Here is a 20,557-nt window from a genome sequence, read left to right on the forward strand (position 1 = left end):
ATGTAGCCAGTGGAGCCGATAGATCTGCTAGCAGGGGATGCTACTGTATGACGGCAGTCTGCCAAAAATAGAAAAGATACATCGCTGTGTTGCATTTGTATGTGACTATTAATGACAATGAACCCTCACTATTTCACAAGGCCTCAGTTTGAAAAGTTCATTTCTTTTGTCCTTAGAACATAGAAACCCAGGATCCTCCCCACAAAAGTACCCCGACGTGAAGCTTCCCCGCAGATACTGGGTATTTAAGCATAGCCAATCAACGGCGCTCCAATGTATCCTAAAACAACCGCCTATAACCGAGCCAACAGAACCCTATCCATAGTAGAAATTGGCAATTCTTAATTGGAGCAAAGGCCGACCTGTTTTGTAGTACGGATCCGTCATCATTGACTATCAGCTTCGGTTGGGGGCGGGTATCGGCGGTAGCTGGAGTATAAAGGATGTTGGACAGGATATGTAACATGTTAGCCAATCTATGATTATTCCTTCATGATCATCTCACAAAATGTTTGTTGAATCGGTCTTGGGGTGCTTTTCTCTACAAAGGGTCCTAGGAGGCTTGGTAGGGCTATTAGCAGTAGCGGTACGTCCTATTCTTTTGATACCCTCAATCAACTTCTAACTTACTACAGACCATCGCCTACACCCTCTACAATCGCTTCATCCACCCGCTCCACCGTATTCACGGCCCCTTCCTCGCATCCATCACACCCTGGGTCCAGCTCTACCATGGCCTGAAGGGCGACCGCCACCTCTGGCTGCACAAGCTGCACAGTCAGTACGGGACACACGTGCGAGCTGCGCCTAATTTCATCTCTGTCAACTCTGACCGTGGATTACACGATATCTATGGGCACGGGAAACGTCTCCAGAAGGCCAATTTCTACAATGCTTTCCCTGCTATCAAGGGCGTGTATAACACGCACAACGCTATTGATAAAACCATGCATGGTCGCAAAAGGAGAGTTCTTAGTCAGGCCTTTTCTGATAATGCTCTGAAGGGTATGGAGGATGTGATGCTCCTCCATGTGCGTCAGCTGTGTGCCGTGCTAGCTGGGTATGACGGGGATTTCGAATCGCATGATCAGAAGGGCAATGTCAAGAACATGGGTGATTGGTTTAGCTATCTGTCGTATGATGTCATGGGCGAGCTCTGCTTCGGGAAGAGCTTTGATATGCTTATTTCTGAGACGAGGAGATATAAAGTTGGGTTGGTGGATCGTGCTGCGAACAGGCACTATGTGGTAAGCATTTCTATTTTATCCATCACCAAGGAACAATTTTATCTGATTCTCTCATAGTGTGGCCTTTGGATGCCCCTGGACACATGGGGTCTGGACCAGATATTCATCCGCAAGCTGACGCGCGATCGATGGAACTTCATTATGAATTCGCGTGTTGAAGCCAACGAGCGCGCTAAGGAGCGTACCCAGATTGGTCGGGACGCCAAGAAGGATTTCTTTTACTACCTGTTGAACGCGAAGGACCCTGAGACCGGCAATGGACTCAGCACGCCCGAGCTTTGGGGCGAGTCCAACGTCCTCATGATTGCGGGCAGCGACACAACCTCGACTACACTGGCAGCCACACTCTTCTACTTAGTTCGTAGACCAGATGCGTTGGCCAAGCTGTGTGCCGAGGTACGCGGCGCCTTCAACGAAGTCGAAGAGATCATAATTAGCAGTCAGCTCGGCGAACTGGTGTATCTCAAAGCATGCATCGACGAGGCGTTGCGTCTGGCCCCAGCGGTGCCCGGTGCGATTCCCCGCGAAGTGATGCAAGGTGGTGCCGTGGTCGACGGCGTGTTCTTACCCGCCGGTACAGACTGCGGCACACCAACATACTCCATCCACCGCCAAGAGCGATACTACCGGGAACCAGGGACCTTCATGCCGGAGCGCTGGATTGAGAACGCCACCTGCATGGGCTCTGGATTGTCCTGGCAGACGACCAAGGAGAGCATCGAGACTGCGCGACACGCATTTTGTCCGTTTAGTATTGGGCCCCGGGGATGCATTGGCAAGAGCATGGCTTTTATGGAGATGCGGCTGACATTGGCGCGGCTGGTGTTCCTCTTTGACATGTCATTGGCCGATCGTCAGGGCGAAGACGCGGGGGGGCACCTGGCGCTGACCGATCATTTTACCTCGGCGAAGAATGGACCGAATGTTGTATTTCGACGGAGATAATTTAGTCAAGTTGTTACTCAAGACAATAAGCGATGCAGAAGATGTAAAAAGTGGAAAACATCAAAGTTGTCGCCTAATCTCTCAGCCTTAATTTGCCCCCTTAACCTCGCGACTTCTCAGGACACGGTTGCGCTTGGCAACCCTTTTCAACCTTTCTATTTGTGTACATTCGAACATTGATATTTACATGGATTTGGTCCAAGGGGCCTTCTCACCATGCCCTCGCCTCTGCTTGTGACGTTCGTGCAGGCAACCATTTTGAATGCTATCTCCAATGTCCTCGCGCAGCTGATTGACCAGCGCAACAATAAAGTAAGAAAAATTTCTGTTTTCTATGCTCATGGCAACATTGACAAAGTCCTAGACTCCATTCACTCTAAATACACTGGCTCTCCTCCAATTTCTGGCCTATGGCATCTTAATCGTGGCCCCCAATTTCTACTGGCAACGCGCCCTGGAGTCGCGCTATCCAGGGTTTCCTACGCGTGCTGAACTTTCAAATGCATTCAGTGCTCGATCGCTGAAATCTATGTTCTCACCCCGCTCATGCCTTTCTGTCTTTTCAAGATTCCGCCGGGATGTTTCGCTCCCTAGCCACAAAGACAAAGAAAAGCATGTCCAATGGGTGCCAGCGCCGACATCTGGGCTGCATAGCTTCGTCATGAAATTTTTGTTTGATCAGACGGCTGCCTCAATTGTAAATCTTGTGCTGTTTGTGGTTATCATCAACATGCTGAAGGGAGAGAGTCTGGCAAAATCGTGGGATTTGGTTATTTTGGTAAGTTGCCCTTCTGTTGAAAAATGTTGATCACACAGATGCTGACTTCTGTAGGATTTTCGACCTCTTATGAGTGCCCGTCTGAAGTATCGGCCTGTTGTTTCGGTCTTAATGTACACAATCATTCCTGTAGATCGACGAGTGGTCTTTGGAAGTGCGTGTGGGGTGATCTGGGGGATTTATTTGAGTTTATATGCTGGAGTTTAGGTATCTTCTATTTGCTATTTCAGCGTTGTATTATCGAAGGAATTGGTACAATAATAGGTCAAACGGGTTCACCCAAGGCCGAACAAAATAAAGCCTGGTTCAATGTCAATTTACCGTTGATATCAAAAATATATATCACCTCCTTGCTGCTAACCTTATATCTATATAACCAGGGATCCCTCAATCTCTCTATGCAAGGTGTACGTAAGACATGAACTTCGTTCCTGAATAGGAAGGAAGAGGTTAGACTTTGATGACAACTGGGACTATCGAACCCTATGAAATTAGATGCTGATAGAATTGCAGCCGCTTCGCCCTCGCCCCAACCGGCTGCTTACAATAGGTGGTGAAAGAAATACAGGCTTCTCGTTCAGTCGAGAAATAGAAAAGCACCAAGAAACATATATTCCATCATGCAAAGCAATGGTATTGATTGGGCTTTTTATGCGATATCAATATACGCATGAATTATAAATAAACAATAGAAATGAGTGGACACATATATGGCCCAGTACAATATTCCGTAGACCATTCCACAAAGAACGGGGAAAAAAAATATAAGGAAAAGAAATTGAACAATGTGCACGAAAAGACTTGCCTAGTCCGAACTTGATCCTCAAACAGGAGCTACCTCGACCTTCTTGCCCTTGACAGACAACCACTCAACGAAGATGGGCCCAATGAGCGACAATGCGCCCATGGCGACAGCGACATAGAAGGTCTGCGTAATAGCAGCATTATAGGCAACCAGGACACGGTGTAAGGAATCGCCACTAACAACAGTGCGCAACATAGTAGCGCCAACAGATACGAGCTTCGCAGCGTCTTCGTCAGGTGCATACTGAGCCAAGTTCCGGATGAGCTGGTTTTGGAACACGTTCTGCCCGACAGATACGAAAATAGCGCCACCAAGAGTCTGGGCGAACATGACGATAGCCGTGCCACTGGGTACGTCTTCGGCCTTCAGGGCAGTCTGAGCGACGATAATGGGCTGCTGCATGCCCAGACCCAGGCCGATACCGAAGATTGCCTGGTATCCGATCCACTTTGAGTGGTTTGAGTCTGTCTCTAGAGTTGTCAGGAGCCCTGCGCCGATGGTCATGATGATGGCCGAGGCGATCATGAAAGGAGTGTAGTATCCGCAGGTGGTGACGAGGCCACCAGCCAGGATAGAGACAACCACGACTGCGATGATCATGGGCAGATTCATGATGCCGGATTTCAAGGCGGTTGCGCCCTTGATTGATTGGAACCAGATAGGGAGCTAAGAATGTTAGAGTTTTGATTGGGACGAGCGAACGGTGGAAGAAAGAAAGAAACGGAAAGGGGGCTCACATAAAATGTCAATACGAAGAAAGAAGCACCAAGAGCAAGGGCATACCATGTCGAGCCCCAAACGTTACGGTTCTTAATCAGGCGTGGTGGGACAGTTGCGCGGTCCCCGGCCCAGATCTCCACCCCAATGAAGATGAGACCGAGAACACCAAAGACCACAAATAAGCCGATAATACGTCCACTGCCCCATGCATACTTGGTACCACCCCATTGCAGCGCCAGCAACAAGCTGATGATAGAGGGCAGGAAAAAGAGAGAGCCAACCAGGTCTAGCTCCTTGATCTGTTCTCTCAAGGTGTTCTTCTTCAGGATGGCTTTAGGTGCTTGGAAGAAGCATAGCACGAAGAGGAAAGTCACTGCTCCGATAGGCAAGTTAATATAGAAACACCAACGCCAGGTAACGTGGTCGGTGAATGCGCCTCCCATCCTGTCAGAAGTAAGCATAATTCGGCAATCAAGGAACAGGAGCAACATACAGAGGACCAGCTACATTGGCAATACCAAACATCGCGCCAATAAGACCTGTATACATCGGTCGCTTGACTAGGGGTACACTCTTGCTGATAATGAGGATAGAGCCCGAGAAAAGACCAGCCGCTCCGAGGCCGGCGATGGCTCGACCACAGATGAGTCCGACCGAGGTGGGAGTGACAGCGCAAACGAGCGAGCCGATCTCGAAAATGCAGAGCGCACTGAGATATATCCACTTGATAGAGTAGAATGTGTAGAGTTTGCCGAACATCAGGGACACAGCACATGTTGTCAAAAGATATGAACTTCCGTACCAGCCGACGTCCTCGAGTGAGTTGAATTGATCAGTGATCTTGGGAATTGCTGTTGCTATGATTGTGTTGTCCTGGAGGATCGGTGTTAGCTGGATATAATCATCAAGTAAAGCAGCCTGGCAGTGCGTACCAATGCCACGCAGAACACGCATAGACACAAGGCAATGCTGATCATAGTCAATCTCCATGCGTTTGGATATTCTTCCTCATCCTCCGGCGTTTCGGCGTCACTGTCCTCTTTTTGTTCTTCTTCTGTGGGCTGCTCATCGAATGGCTTTTTGGGGACCAGCTCCCGGTTGGAGTCGTTGTGAACAGGCGTTGGATTATTACGGCTCGCAAGTTCACTCTTGGTGTCATCATTGGGAGTAGTATTTCTCATCAAAGGCTCATCGACTAGGGTGCTCTCCTTTTCACTTGGGGGCTTTGAAGTCTGACCTGAAGACTGGGAATGGGTGTCGTCATTGGGTGCCACATTTTTGTGCTCAGTGTTGTGCTCGGTTTTGTCTCCAGGTACATCTCCCTCCTTGCGAAATTTAGCTTTGAAGGCATTGAGGAAGCCCATAATGAACGAAAAAAAAGACAAGTATTAAATAAGTAGGGGAAAAGCCCGTAATGAGATTTAACGAAAGTTGGGACGAATGAAGAGCAGGAAAACACAGCGATTTAAAAGGAAACAGGGAAAATAAGCCAATATTGAAATTGGAAACACAACCAGTTCATACAGGTCTCATGAAGAACCTTGCCTGTGAATTTCTTGGGAAGGAGAAAAGGGCCAATCCAGGCTACACAGAACCCTGCGATCGTATTTCGAGAGTCCATGTGGTACATGGAATCCTCCGCCGAGCTGCATACCCTGCCGATAATTTTTGCAGTTAGGCAGCGAGATCTAGTTCTCAAGGGATTAGTCTATTGGTTCGTCAATAGCAACAACCGAAAATACGGTGATGCAACTATAATTAGTCGCAGTAGACTGGAACATCATGAGCCGTCAGAAAAGACACCGGATTTTAGTCAAAACGTGCGCTTGAACGCGGACAAGATGTCGAGTTCGGTTTGCCTAGGTGGAGTTGCAGCCAGGGGAATGCAAGGATCAGGGTGATCAATTATTTAGCTGTCGTGTAAATGTTGATTGTTCGCCAATCAACGAACAGGGGGATGTGCATAACATCGCCCCTTGCTCCATCCAGAGAAACATCCTGTAACGGATTACTGAGTACACCGCTGTTGATGAATCAGGGGGCAACGGATAAACATAGGGTCCGAACAATTCAGAGAAGAGAGATCAAGGGCACCCCAGATGAATAAAGTGAACAAAAGTGTTCCGTCGACATCCATGGATAGTTGCGGAGATTACGTTGATATGCAACGATAGACAGCTGACACGGCTCTAACGGGATTGGGATTAGTGCGGCTTGGAACCAAGGAACCAACTCGGAGATCGGATTTAAGCTTGTCCTTCCTGGTCATCATACTTCTATGATGTAAAACACTATTGGCACAGTATCATGATTATTCTCATCTGGTTATACTCGCCATTATAACAGCTTAGACGATTAGAGCCAGCATCGGCATGGGCTCAGCTGATCTATACTGACACTATATAGCTATTCTAAGGTTTTCGTCTGAGTAGTCTTCGACTTGATTCAAGAGCTCGACACCCCTAAGGATTTAAGGAATATCCATTTCCTGTCGTCCACGGGGAGGGGCGGTGTTACGGACTCATACACTATAAATACCCAATTGGCGTAGTACAAAATACAGTACTAGCACGTAGAGCTTAATCATTGGCTATAATTATGTGCCTACTTATCTAGGGTCTCTGTATAAGGCAGCAGGAAGACGAGCAATAAAATTGTGGGACGGAGATATAATCACGAGGGAGCTTTATTTCCGGTCATCAAGGTCAATGGATGAAATAGGCCGACAAACCTAGCCGTTACTGCCGAGTTATTAACTCCGGGCTTGATTGATAACGAAGAAGCCCAAGTATAAAAGGCACTCCAACCGACCTGAATAATAGTCCAGCCCACCACCATCGATTTACAACAACAAACAAAACACCACACCTACTATACAATGGACGATATCTTGAAAGCTGCCCCTGAGCCCGCCACCCTTCTGGGCCGGTACCGGGTCCTCTCCTCAACAGCAGGAGTCCGCGTCTCCCCGCTCCAGCTCGGTGCAATGTCCATCGGCGACGCCTGGAGCAAATTCATGGGCAGCATGAGCAAAGAGAAATCCTTTGAACTGCTCGACGCCTTCGTCGCCGCCGGCGGCAACTTCATCGACACAGCAAACAACTACCAGAACGAACAATCCGAGGCCTGGCTCGGCGAATGGATGGCCGCACGCAACAACCGCGACCAGATCGTGCTAGCCACCAAGTTCACAAGTGACTACCGCAGCCACGCGCTCGGGAAGGGCAACGCCCCCAACGCCTGCGGCAACCACAAGCGCAGCATGATCGTCAGCGTTCGCGACTCCCTCCGCAAACTCCAAACCGACTTCATCGATGTCCTCTATCTCCACTGGTGGGACCACACTACCTCCATCGAGGAAATCATGGACGCCCTCCACATCCTTGTCGAGCAAGGCAAGGTCATGTACCTCGGGATCTCGGATTCGCCCGCGTGGGTCGTTTCCGCGGCGAACACGTATGCGCGCGCGCACGGCAAAACGCCTTTCTCCATCTACCAGGGCCGGTGGAACGTGATGCGCCGCGACTTCGAGCGCGATATCATCCCCATGGCGCGGCATTTCGGGATGGCGCTTGCGCCGTGGGATGTGCTTGGTAGTGGGCATTTCCAGACTGCTAAACAGCTTGAGGAGCGAAAGAAGGCGGGTGAGGGTCTGCGTAGTATGATGGGTGGTGAGCAGACGGAAGAGGAGAAGCATATCTCCGAGGCGTTGGCCGTTGTTGCTGCTGAGCATGGGATTGAGTCGGTTACTGCTATTGCGTTGGCCTATGTGCTCTGTAAGGCGCCGAATGTGTTCCCGCTTGTTGGAGGCCGCAAGATTGAGCATCTGCATGACAATATCCGGGCGTTGTCGATTCGGCTTACGGATAAGCAGATTGAGTTTTTGGAGGCGGCAACTACTTTTGATCTTGGGTTCCCCGGTAATTTCATTGGATATGATCCGAGTACTGATGGTGGGAAGTCGGCCCTTTGGACGCGCCCATCTGGTCATATCGATTTTGTACAGGCACCTCGGGCTATTGGGTATGAGCATGGTAAATAGGGGACTTTGATGTGCTTCAGAAGTATATAACGCTAATAGAACTGGTCTAAATGTTGTGATATTTATCCGCCTTGGGGTTCATCTACTCGTAGAGATTCATTAAAAAGCAATGAGATTGTGCAGTAAGAAATAGACAAGAAATGGATATGACAATGGGTGTGAAGCCAGTTCGATGCAATTTCTTGCATCGCATGCCGTTCCACGCCGGCAAGGCCTCGGAGGAAGTCTCCGCAACTCTGAATTGAGAATTCAGCCCCAATGTGATGTGACCTCGTTATGGGAAGTTGATGGAATGGGGCGTGATATGATAATTGTGGATGCCCGCACCCGCAGGTAGGAAAGTCCTGCGGGTTGGCAAGTTGACTATCAAGATCTGAATCTTGATTTCAGCCGATAGTGTTGCCATGGGTTTAGATGAGCGAAAGATGAAAGAATTCAGGTTGGTATTTGTTTTCGGGACTAACGGATTGTGGCAGGTCTGAGATTCTGAGGACATTAGGGTGGTCGACCAACCTACGTAGGTTTTCAACTTCGCTGGGGGGAGAGAGGATGGACGCTTTAAAGGTCATGAAAATCGGAGAGCTCCGACAAACAAAAGACAACAATAAAGGGAACCATAGGATAGTTCAGGTCATTTATTTCTCGCGGGGAATTTTAAGGTGGCCATCGACCCTGTTAGCGACGAGCGCAATCAGAGCTGCACCAACACCGCTGCCATCCTTAGAAACGCCAATGCGGATCTTCTTGTCGCCTGCGACTCCAACCTGGGGAACCTCGCGCAAAGCCTCACGAATATGCCCTTCAAAATTGGGATAGAATTCAACGAGACTGCCATCGACACCAATGTCGATGATATCATCAGTCTCAAGCTTGTTGGTGTGCACGAGAATGGCAGCCAATGGGACAGCGCTCAGGCGAGCGGCACGTTTTCCAATGGCGTGAACTATGATCTTCACAGCCTGGCACTCTTCTAGGCTAGGGTTCTCAATCTCGAGGTGATCCTTCAATGCGGTCTTCACATCCACCAAGTCCTTGCTGTTATCAGCCTCGATTGGGCTCAGCATGCTCGTATCAAGACCCCATTGACGGAAGAGTCTAGATCCTTCAGGAAGGACGACCTTGGAGTTCTTGTTGGCCTTGAAGAATTCCAGGTCGGTGTTTTGGTGTAGAGATAGGAGCGCACGGCGCAGAATTTCGCCTAAGAACATGCCCGAAACACGCTTCTCAAACATCTGCACACCGGGGTTGTTGCTGTCAGCATCGAGCTCATCATCGAACACCGTGGTAGGGAGAACGCTCATGTGGTTATCGAAGCTTCCCCACTCGGCATTGATAATCATCTCGCCTGTGCAGTCGTCAAAGTGGACATCCTTCATATGCTGGAGCTTAGTAATGTTCTTGGTCTTCTCCAAGTAAGCACCGTTGGTACCGGTTCCGAAAATGGCAGCGATGAAAGTGCCAGTCTTGCCTGGCGAGGTGTATGAGCGGGCCATGAGAGTACCGACGGTATCGTTCACTAGTGCAGCCACGCGCACTGGCAGGTTCAAATCATCAATGGCAGCCTGAAGCAGCGCACAGACATCGTGGCCAACCGCATCGGGGATGTTGAAGCCCTTGGTCCAGCGGATCAGTGTTCCACGGTTGATACCACACTGGCGCACGGGGAAACTGAAGGTAAAGCCCAGATCGAACATGTCCTCTTCATTGTTACCCTCCCGTCGGCGGAGCTGGTGGGCCTCGAAGTGCTCATTGTGGTGAATGCGAAGGAATGCCTCGATTTGACGGGCCAAGAACAGGAAGAGATCCTTCGATGTGCCAGAGGCCATCAATTCCCGAGGAATTAGGATCTTGGATTGCGTGAGGGAGAAGGTAGTATCACCGTGCAGGAGGACCGAGCACACACGGAAGTTGGTGCCGCCAAGATCAACAGCCAAATAAAGGCCCTATGACAAGGAGAATCAGCGCGCAAGTCCCATTGTAAATAGTTTGCCTTCATACCTTCTCTGTGCCATTTGGCACCGCAGTCACAAAGGTGGGAATTTGGCTCAAAGTGGCACCCTCTTTGGTCAAGCCCTCGTTGGACTGCTTGATGTACTCGGCAACCCCGCGCTGCACATTCTCGGCGGGGTAATCAAAGCCGCGCGCAATGCGCGTGGCTTGGTCCAAGAGCGCAGAAGACATAGTGTAACAAGAAATGAAGTGAGAATAGCCGAGTAGAGAGTAGAGAGTTAAGGTATCGGCTAATGGAGAAAAGAATGGAAAAGGACAGGGTGGGAAGAAGAAGGTAAGAAGAAAAGGGGGAGAGTGAAGAAACAAGATACGAAATACAGAACATCAAGGTGGGATGAGGGGACCGGGGGGTATCCATGAGGTCAGTCCGGTACCTTGGCAGTACATTCTCCGCCGTAACAATGGCCACTATTAATGAAGTATCTACGATGTAGTGTCAAGGTACGGGGGAATTGCCGGGTTCACCGGAAATGTTACTTTGTTTTGAATTGTACTTCAAAAGCTCATACTTTGAGCTATAGGGCAATCAACAAATATTGGTCTGGAGTATTCTACGTGGGATCCTGTCTATAACCGAAAGCAGTCTCTACATTCCTAGGGCATTCACAACCTAGATTTTCGTTCTATGACGCTATGAACAGGAGACATTTAGACAGTGCGGGGAGGCGTTGTTACTGGTCAATTCTTTCGAGCTGCGTATTTTCCCCGACTTCCCCGGTGAGCGACACAGGCTAAGACCGGGGCAGGGGACGGGAATATACAAATGCCACGTCGGGGAATAACCCTGGTATCTTGCACCGTATTCAATTTATCTACTAATGTGTGTTCCTGTATATGCTGATTTGGGTGATTTGAAAGCATTGACATTTAACTAACCATGTCACGCTTATATACAGCACAGCATGTGCATGTGCCTGGGCATACTGTGCATCATAGAGATACAGAGACGATCGGGTTACATCGGCCCGTCAAATGGCCGGACCCCGATGTCATACATTACTTTTCTACGGAGTACTTGATGCTCATTTCCATATTGATTAGTCTGGCTAAGTATCCGAATCTCTAGTATGGTGTTAGCAAAAGAACCATGGAAGAAAAGTGGTTCTACCCACAACACCGACTGTTGCCGCACGGAAACCATCGTCCTGAGGTATTGTGTTAGTCTGATTGCAATTATGCCGTGGAGAGTGTGGGCCTAGACCAAAATATATAGAAGTCTCGGTAAGAATGTTGATTTGACGAAATTTGACAACCAAAAGTTGGGTAATAGCATATCATTCCCTCATGGCTAAAGCCAATATGGCCGATCTCTCGATGATGCATTTTAAAGGTCTTAAGAACCTAAAATATTGAATCACGCTAGGTCTAATACTACGTCTTAAACCCGATTAATATGACCCTCTAAATCCTGGATCAAATATAGACCATCTGTCTTTGCTAGACAGGTCCGGGGAATTTGGAGAGATGAAATCGACAATATCGCTCATATCGGCCATGGAGAACGATATGTTGATTCCACATGTTTAGAGGACGTGAGTAGATTTTGTATGCAGTGGGAAAAGCCGGAATCCTCAAGTATGGGCCTTGTCTTTCAGGCAGAGAGAAAATCTCGGGACCTTCATGTCAAGTGAAATCCTAGAGGAGAGAAGCTAGCCCAGGCACCACTCACGGAATGAAACGTCTTGTCTGTTAGGCTAGACTGCCCATCGTGCATATCCCTCTTCAGTAACTACGTACTTCAGATGACCTTGGCATGCCAGACTATCATGTGACCATAGATATATGTACCGTCACGTGAAACTAGCAACTGACCCGGCCGGTGATGACTAACATGCACACGTGACCTCCAACATCCTCCGAACTGAACGGGTTGTGAGCGGGCATCTCGAACCATCACTGTCTTTCTATCTTAGCAGGACTCGTCACTCTCCCCGAAAAATGGGTGCTGGAAACTCTAAGCCCGAGGCTTCGGCTGGCTCACAACATGTGTTCTCCAGGTATTTGCTCTCCGACTTCAATTTCAGCTTCCGCGGCATTTCATGCTTGATGGCGGAGAGAACGGGAACTACCTTCCAATTGGCACCAATTGCCAAGGGCAGATGGTTCTAGCAGATCTCGAGGAGCTTTCAAGATGCCATCACCATGCGCGACACCGCGGAGCTCATCCAAAGCATCCTACGGCCAATGCTAACCTAACCTTGCACAGCAACTCTCCCGTCCAGTTCTCCTCAAACCTAGTTGACGCACTCCAATCAAACTCAGAGGTGAGCACAACGCGGCTTAGAGCAATACCCTAGCTCAATCCAAAAAGCTCACAATCCACCAATTGAACAGACCGACTCCACCCGCGCCAAAGTCCTGGAATTGGAGATCCAAAACCGCGTCGCGCAGGAACTGCAACGCCTCCGCGAACGAGAGCAGCAAACCCTAGCCGAGATCGAGAAGCGCATCTCAGAGTCCAAAGACACCACCTCCCTGCCCGTCACAGCAGCAACCGCGCCCCTCGCTCCTTCAACCTCGGGCTACCCAGCCGGCTCACTGAACCTTGACGCACCGCGGATCCCCTTTGCCGGCCGCCACCACGACCCCGCGCCTACAGTCACCGCGCCGCAAGAGACCGCTGTCGCTACCCGGCCCGTCAAGCGTGACGTCTCGCGCAACTCTGTGGCTGCTGAGATCGAGCAGCTGCGGAGCAAGCTTGATGGACGGAGGAAGCTTGTGGAGCTCGATGATGGCGTTGCTAAGGCCCGCTCGGATGTTACCAGCTGTCTGCAGTTGAACGACCGCCGGCCGTTGAACTGCTGGGTGGAGGTTGATGCTTTCAAGCGCGAGGTTGCACGTATGGAGGCTGCTTTTGTGGATCGCATTGTGGGTTAGATCGGTGAGTTCGGGAATACAGCGGCTTGATATGAAGCCTCTACGTTTTATGGGACCTGATTTTGGGCAGGGAGCTGCTGTACTGTATGTATAGAATGTGCATTTTTCTTTTGTTCCATTTGTCTTCATCTGGATAGGATAGAGTTAATCCATGGATGAGAGTGGATCTTTGTCGTTTAACTTTTGGGAGGGCTATCCTTCTGCCAGTAGAAGGATATACCAAGGATCAAGTGACTGGGGCAGACAGTGTTTAACACCACAGTTGGGCATGTTCACTGCTGGTTTATTGAATTGGATATCATACAAATTCCCATATCCCTAAACGCCCGCTCTTCTCCCCCGAGGCCCGAATGATACACATTCTTCTCTCGGAAGGCTTGACATTGGGAGCCAGTACCTTTGAGAGCTGGATAGACCCAATGCCTGTCCCTTTGCCTTCGGACAGATTATAGTTCCCTGTAGTCACAAATCCAATCAGGTCATCTTCGGTGGGTACATCCAATGGCTCAGAGTCAGGTTCTCCATCAGCATGTGAGATGAGAGCCATGGCAAGGAGACGCCGAGCCTCTGCAGATTCGGGTGCAGTAGATCCTCCCTTGGAGACCTTCGATTGACTAGACTTGTTGATCGTTGCCGAGCCAAGATCAAGCCATTTCTGGCGTAAATCTGGGTCCGTAGGAAGCCGGTAGATACGTGCACGGGGTGTGGGTGTGCCTCGCGTGGTGAGAGAAAGATAGACCGTGGCAAGGGTGGAGACATCGACGGATGTTGTGTCGAGCTTACTCAGGATTTGGTAGGTATCGGCCGGAGGGAGACGAACATTGTGAATATTGAGGGGTGGGATGATGGGAGCAGAGGGGTCCTGGGTCTCGGCCTCCTTGGACTTGGTTGGCGCTTTGTCCGAATTGACATTGGCAGTTTTTGAAGCATCGTCGTGTTTCGGCCCTTGAAGAAGCCTTTCCCAGTCACAGGCCCACCCGTGGCCTATCTCGCCCTTTGGACGACCATCACCCAACGAGATATTATCGAATTCGGGGCGCCGCCCCTTAGGACGTCGCTCCCAGTCGCGTCGAGATTTCGCAGTCTCACGTTGGCCCCATTCCCACCCAGCTCGTGTTCCTGGGAAATCTCCGGGGAACCAAGCCTCGCCTGCTTCGAAGGCGAGCTGCTGCTGCTGCTTCAAACCGCCAAGCAATGGGTTTCCTCCGCTGGATAATGGATAGAACATGATTGAATACCAGACCGGAACAACACATTTCCATGGCAATAATACGGTCCAGGACCCCGGGGCACTGCTGTGTTTGGCCCGGGCTTGTGGCTTGTTTGCGAGTATCATGATCGGAATTTGAGGATCTGATGGTTGGGATGGCGGATATTCACCAGGACCGGCAAGAGTGCGGCGTCGGTTGATAGCCTTCTGGCTCTGGAGCTGACGAGCCGCTCTTAACCGAGTGGATCGGTCGAACAGCATAGAGGGACCTTGGGTTTTGTCCGGATGCCATGTAGAAAGTAAGATGGCAAGGTCATTCAAGTGGGATTCATTGTCCGGGACGTGAAGTGTTCGTGGCGGGAAATGCAGGCGAGGATCAGAAATAGCAAAAGAGAGGAGAGAATTAGGCGGTAGTGAGGACGGGTTCGATACCCCTAGAAGAGATGGCCAGACGGCCTCCGGACTTTGCGCTGATGGAGCATTGCCATCTAACCCAAGAATCGGTTTCAGTGCCTCCAACAAGGTCTCGGTAGACCCTGGCCCTGTGATTTCAATACTGCCAATCTCGAATCGCAGGTCTTCGACCATGACCGGGGGGTTTTGCGATTTGGAAACCCCAAGAATATCCGTCCACAGCTGGAGGAAGGCTGAAGGATGGACTCTAATCCAGAGTTTTCGGTGATCTTTCTTAGATGACTTGGGCTGAGGTTCGTCGGCATCAATCATCTCAACATCTTGCTGCTTGGCACACCATATCAATGTTACTGGTGCGGTCGGACGTTTGGGATCATCTTTTTCAAAAGTCCAGGCCCATAGAGACCGAGTCCCGGCTCTCCATTTCTTCCCCTTGGTGCCCCATGCATTGTCCCCGTCAATACCCACTGCCGTTAGGACAGCCTGGATGGCTGGTTCTGTTCCTTCCACCTGAATAGTAGACATATAGCTCATATCCCACGCCACGGCACCCCGGGCGCCTCGAGCCCGGTGCGTAGGCCGATAGCTTTTTTCGGTGGGGGATAAGGGAATAGCAAAACGCCAAATCGGGTCTTTGGTTGTCGCCATATGAGCTCGCTTTGCATGATACAAATGAGTAGGTAGCCATGTCTTGCATCGCTGGCGCTTGCGGTACTTAGGCTCTGCTGGAATAGACCTCGATAGCTTATTCTTCTTTATTTTGGGAACTCGTGGCGCAATATCGAAGGCATGACTTCCCTCCTTTTCCAAGGAAGTTCGGTTCTCCTGGACCCGTTTTTGTTTTGCGGCCGCCCGTCGGGCCTTTGTTTTCGAGTTGATAGCCTGCAGCCGCCGTGCGGTATCGAGCCGAATGCGCATCATCTGGGATGGCTTGCGTCTGCGCGCCGTTACAGTAGGTGTGTTATCCTCGGCCATCTAGCATGGTTGAAATAGCGGGTTAGTCAACTGTTATTGGAACTTTGTAGATCAATGTCAATGAATACCTCTCGCTTGGCCCGAGCCCTCAACCTTCGCGGAACTCGCTTCACATTATGACTCGCTGTCCGCCGTCGCAGAGAGCGGGGAACTTTTTGGAAGGCTCGCGTCGTGAGCGCATTTTTCGACCGCTGCATTCCCTCCTCCAGAGCCTGGATCTCGAATGCCCGAGCTGCAGAGTATGCCGCGACATCGAGCTCGCCCGTTGCGGAGAGGGCGGCGTCGGCCGACTGCACAGTCAAGGTGCGCGCATCAAAGGTTTTGGCGCGTTTACGAGACGACCCGGCTGCACCATGCAGAACTGAGGGATTTAAAGGTTTCCGCTTAGCAGAAGGGTGGGATGCCATGGCTGCTGATTGAAGTTGCGTGTATTGACGTTTGCGAGTAAAAAAGTTGCCGGGCTTGGCGCGTCATGATCGGCGGCCTGCCCTTTTACTACTTATTGATATCTACTTTCTTGAATATCTTCCAATCACAATTTTGATGTATTGGTCTCATAATTAAGACATATCCTGTAAATGAACAAACTTTTGGCAAATCGCGATTGGGGGTACGCTCTCACATTACCACGGCAACGTGGTCTGTCATATACCTCTGGATGTCGCCCAAGAAACAGGCGGCCACAATGGAGACACCCCCGAATGCAATACTGACATAGTATACCCATTTATATCCTTCGGCATATGCAAGCTGACCAGCCCCTACGACCATTTGATAAGCAGTCTCATTGCCAGCAATACCAGGGATTGTGCGCAGCTCGCTTAGCAACGAGGCACCTGTCAGCTCAATTGCTTCGCCAATCAGTTTAACGTCGGTGATGTTGAGCTCTTTCATCATCACACCACCGATGTAGTGTGTTGCCGCGGGGACAAACTTGGAGATGAAGACATTGTAGTAAATGGTGTAGCCGATGCCACCGCCTACCACGCGAATAGAGAGGGTGAGTGCAGAGATAGTGGCAATCAGATCCTAGCGAAAGCTAATGTCAATAGGCAAACTTCCTCCCTTCTAGCAAGATGACTCACGTCCGGGCAAATGATTGTGGTAATAATCGAGGCTGGCACCACAATACCTCCAATTCCAAGGCCGGCAAGGACGAGAATTCCCCAAAGCTGATACATATTATCAGTGCGGCCGATAGACATAGCACCGCATCCTGTTTTGAGGAGAACAAATTAGCTTTTTGGGGACTCCTATACCCATCAAGAAAACTCACCTGCAGTCATCATCACGCTGCTAACGATCAAGAGTTCCTTGTTATGCCCACGAAGTATACTTAGAAGCGCAAGCACAGTACATGCTCCTGTCATGATGCCAAATCCAATAGGGAGACTGCGAACACCCACTTCCACGGGGTCATGGCCGTAGACATTGAATGATTCCGTGGGCCAGAACATAAGGACGGAGAAGAAGTTGGCACCGGAGATGAAAGTAATGACGAGGGTAAGGCCTAGAATCCGAGGCTCTTGCTTGAGGCGAGATGGAAAAATGGGGTATTTGGCTCCATAGATTTCCCAGAAAGCAAAAGCAACAAGCAGAAGGAACCCAACGATCAATGGTGCCAGGACATGGGCGGATGTCCATGGATACTAAATTAATATGTCAGTAAGATATGTAGCCCTGCACAGGGTATCTCCAAGCATACCATATATCCACCCCATTGCAACCCGGCTAAGAATACAATGAGACCAGTGATGCTGAGCAATCCACCGACAAAGTCGATCCGTCCAATTATCTCCTTCCGGCTCAAACCAGCTGAATTGACTCGTGGCGGAGGGAAGTAGAATAGAACCGTGATCAACAGACCAAAGGCACTCCACGCAGCACAGAACGCACCGACATAGCGCCAATGGCTGTAATACGCAATAAGCTGAGCCCATAGCACGGACGGGCAGAATGGTACGATGGTGAAGATGAGGATCGACACATAGACTCCTCTCTTTCGAGTGGGCGCCATCTCGGAGGTTGCAGCCAGGGCTGTCAGTTCATTGATCCCGGCACCGGCACCAGCGATGGCCATGCCCGCTGTATCCATGTTAGAGAACGTCTATGTACTGCGACATATGGGCAGATACAAACCGATGAAGTTGTTCATTGTGTGCACTGTGCTGCAGATTATCATTCCAATAACTATTAGGGATGCTCCAATAATAGCGACTGGGCGGCGTCCAATTAGATCTGATAGAGATCCAACGAAAGGGCATACACCGGCGAGGCCGAGCAAGTTTGCAAGAACCTAACAGAAGCTCGTCAATCATAGCTCTATACTTCAATGGGTATGCACTCACAAACCAGACCCATCGATCTGCTCCACCAATGTCTCCATAAATATAGGGAGGGATGCCGCCTAGTGGAAATGCATCAAAATTATATCACAGCTTTCATGTTGTTTCTCACATACCAAAGAGATAGACTGGAATCTGGCTTCCGGTCCACAGGAAAGCCATGGCAGCGAAACCCATGAACCGACGGAATGTCATCTTTGAACGATCAGTATTGTCGCCAACCACAGGTTAAGCAGCCGAGCCCTACCGGGATATCCTTCTCAGACTCATGCATAGCTTCCTCTGAGCCCGGTCCAGCCATTACCCGGTGACTATGCTGTGAAGTGTCACTATATTCGTCATGTTGCATCACAGCCTTCTCGTCGGCTGGCCGACTCGAGTGAATGATTGAGTCCGCCATGATGGGCGAGGGTCAAGGGTAGCACAATGTTAAACAAAAGAAGTACGAACGGGGAATTGACCTTGGCCCCAAGTCAACAAAATTGGATATAATTGAATTCGACTGAAATGCAGACGATATTGGTAATTAAATCCAGTGTCGAAGGAAGGACAATAATATAAGTTCATCTCAGCACACTGAATCTGTTCCGTATTTCAAGTTAGGAAATGTCCAGAGTGGGGAAATGAAGACAAGCTACGGAGTAATGCGCGTTAAAGCAGATAGCCGGGATAGGAATGCTTGAAATCCAGAAAGTACCGAGGCAGCTTGGCAATTCCCTCATAATTCTGGTATTTCTGGGGCAAAGATGCTGGGGAAATGCGGGGAAGAAAACGTGGAGAAGGCATGTAGATGATACGGTTGGTTCACTGCTCCGGAGACCTACGCCAGAATAGGGATCAGCCCCGAAATAGCCAGAAACCCAAATGCTGGGAGAGTTTGAGTATTGAATTAATAACCTTGTCATATGTACAAGAGACGCTGATTGTATCTGTTAGGGGTTATCAGATAGCACATATTTATACAAAAATAGTTCATGTATATGGCCTGATTTTCCCTTGCTAGCTTCCTACTTTCAGTTGGCTTCGTTCAAGGAGACCGGGAGACCGGGATACCGGCGTTGAGTTGATAACAACCCTCGGCCGAAGCTTCGAAGAAGTCACACGATCGAAAAAGGCCGCCACATATTCGTAGATATCAATATTCCCACGGTTCAGAAATATTCCCCAACCATGTTTAGCTGGAGTGTCTTAGGGACAACGAAAAGCCCCGTCGCTTCAACACATAGTTGGCCTGCCATGTCACGGACCTCACACTTGGCATATGCCTTGGTGTCTGTGCTTCGTTCCTGATCTAGGGTGGTATGCAGGGTATAGAAATTGTCCGAGTAGACCGGCGCCCGGTAGTTGAGCTCGAGGTTGGCAGTGACACCAGTTCGCGATGGGAAATGCCGAATGGCTACACGCCCCAGGTTCTCATCGATCACAGTGGCGAGCGCGCCTCCATGGACCATGGTTGGCCAGCCTTCAAGGCCTGGTCCCAAGAAGACCACGCTAATGATTTTCTTCTCTTTGTCATTCCAGAAAACTTTCTGTCAGAAGCGGGACAGTTAGAAAAAGCGGGACCCCGAGGCTTGGTAGTCAAAAGGTTCGGCATTCATGTAAGGAACCTAATGAGAAAACGAGAGACTAACCTGTAATCCCAAGCCCCTACTGCCAGCCAAGGGGCCTGATGTCAGCCGATGGGTTTTGTGCTTATCAGCGAAGTTTTCGTAAACATTCTTTTCCACGTAATCGGGGTTACGACGCAGCTCTTGTACAATCGGGAGTCCAATGTCGAATACCCGCTGGATTTCCCGAATCTCCATTTGGTCTTCTAACGACCCAGGATCCAATGGCGATGAGATTTTGTTGTCCAACCATTTCCCTGCTCCGATGCCGAGCGTTCCAAATATACCGGTATAGACCAGGCGGCGCGTCCAGCGCGATGGTTCTCGGGAGGCATTTGGTTGTGCCGCGGTGCTGACGCTTCGGACCACCGGTCTCCAAAGAAATCGTGTGTGTATTGAAGACTGGCGAAGGGCCGACTGGAGGATGCTGCGATAATGTATCATGGTGGTTACATTGCCAGTCCTGTAGAATTAGAGCTTTTAGACAATTTGGGCCGAGGCTCAACCATGTCACGTGTACATTGCTTAGTCATTAACATATATGTCGTCACTAGAAGAAATCTAGATATCCATTAGGACTAC

At 49.9% G+C, this 20,557-nt stretch overlaps 9 protein-coding genes across 9 annotated transcripts; 4 read left to right on the forward strand and 5 right to left on the reverse strand.

Moving 5' to 3' along the window:
• Positions 1–508: 508 nt before the first annotated feature.
• On the forward strand, positions 509–2,192 carry N7518_008016 (cytochrome P450; the record flags this gene model as incomplete). Its single annotated transcript, XM_057188943.1, has 3 exons — positions 509–586; positions 636–1,247; positions 1,305–2,192. The coding sequence occupies 3 exons, from the start codon at positions 509–511 to the stop codon at positions 2,190–2,192; spliced, it is 1,578 nt and encodes a 525-aa protein (XP_057040646.1).
• A 216-nt stretch (positions 2,193–2,408) lies between these two features.
• Positions 2,409–3,177, forward strand: N7518_008017 (Mpv17/PMP22 family protein; the record flags this gene model as incomplete). The annotated part of the gene is made up of 3 exons (XM_057188944.1): positions 2,409–2,504; positions 2,557–2,970; positions 3,025–3,177. 3 exons carry the CDS (start codon positions 2,409–2,411, stop codon positions 3,175–3,177), a joined length of 663 nt encoding a protein of 220 aa, XP_057040647.1.
• A 616-nt stretch (positions 3,178–3,793) lies between these two features.
• N7518_008018 (MDR family MFS transporter) lies at positions 3,794–5,859 on the reverse strand (the record flags this gene model as incomplete). Its single annotated transcript, XM_057188945.1, has 4 exons — positions 3,794–4,441; positions 4,513–4,939; positions 4,989–5,368; positions 5,428–5,859. The coding sequence occupies 4 exons, from the start codon at positions 5,857–5,859 to the stop codon at positions 3,794–3,796; spliced, it is 1,887 nt and encodes a 628-aa protein (XP_057040648.1).
• A 1,514-nt stretch (positions 5,860–7,373) lies between these two features.
• Positions 7,374–8,537, forward strand: N7518_008019 (uncharacterized protein; the record flags this gene model as incomplete). Its single annotated transcript, XM_057188946.1, has 1 exon — positions 7,374–8,537. The coding sequence occupies one exon, from the start codon at positions 7,374–7,376 to the stop codon at positions 8,535–8,537; it is 1,164 nt and encodes a 387-aa protein (XP_057040649.1).
• Positions 8,538–9,172: 635 nt separating this feature from the next.
• glkA (glucokinase glkA) lies at positions 9,173–10,718 on the reverse strand (the record flags this gene model as incomplete). Its single annotated transcript, XM_057188947.1, has 2 exons — positions 9,173–10,480; positions 10,536–10,718. The coding sequence occupies 2 exons, from the start codon at positions 10,716–10,718 to the stop codon at positions 9,173–9,175; spliced, it is 1,491 nt and encodes a 496-aa protein (XP_057040650.1).
• Positions 10,719–12,485: 1,767 nt separating this feature from the next.
• Positions 12,486–13,424, forward strand: N7518_008021 (Mic19 family protein; the record flags this gene model as incomplete). The annotated part of the gene is made up of 3 exons (XM_057188948.1): positions 12,486–12,544; positions 12,754–12,811; positions 12,882–13,424. The coding sequence occupies 3 exons, from the start codon at positions 12,486–12,488 to the stop codon at positions 13,422–13,424; spliced, it is 660 nt and encodes a 219-aa protein (XP_057040651.1).
• A 298-nt stretch (positions 13,425–13,722) lies between these two features.
• On the reverse strand, positions 13,723–16,430 carry N7518_008022 (ribonuclease P/MRP protein subunit POP1; the record flags this gene model as incomplete). The annotated part of the gene is made up of 2 exons (XM_057188949.1): positions 13,723–16,023; positions 16,092–16,430. The coding sequence occupies 2 exons, from the start codon at positions 16,428–16,430 to the stop codon at positions 13,723–13,725; spliced, it is 2,640 nt and encodes an 879-aa protein (XP_057040652.1).
• A 211-nt stretch (positions 16,431–16,641) lies between these two features.
• N7518_008023 (putative MFS drug efflux pump) lies at positions 16,642–18,768 on the reverse strand (the record flags this gene model as incomplete). Its single annotated transcript, XM_057188950.1, has 8 exons — positions 16,642–17,052; positions 17,109–17,239; positions 17,300–17,672; positions 17,729–18,108; positions 18,163–18,319; positions 18,372–18,430; positions 18,485–18,563; positions 18,616–18,768. 8 exons carry the CDS (start codon positions 18,766–18,768, stop codon positions 16,642–16,644), a joined length of 1,743 nt encoding a protein of 580 aa, XP_057040653.1.
• Positions 18,769–19,519: 751 nt separating this feature from the next.
• N7518_008024 (PaaI family thioesterase) lies at positions 19,520–20,419 on the reverse strand (the record flags this gene model as incomplete). Its single annotated transcript, XM_057188951.1, has 2 exons — positions 19,520–19,897; positions 20,000–20,419. 2 exons carry the CDS (start codon positions 20,417–20,419, stop codon positions 19,520–19,522), a joined length of 798 nt encoding a protein of 265 aa, XP_057040654.1.
• Positions 20,420–20,557: the final 138 nt, after the last annotated feature.

Source organism: Penicillium psychrosexuale (genome assembly GCF_028828465.1).
Source record: "Penicillium psychrosexuale strain IBT 29551 chromosome Unknown utg000004l, whole genome shotgun sequence".
Lineage (NCBI taxonomy): Eukaryota > Fungi > Ascomycota > Eurotiomycetes > Eurotiales > Aspergillaceae > Penicillium > Penicillium psychrosexuale.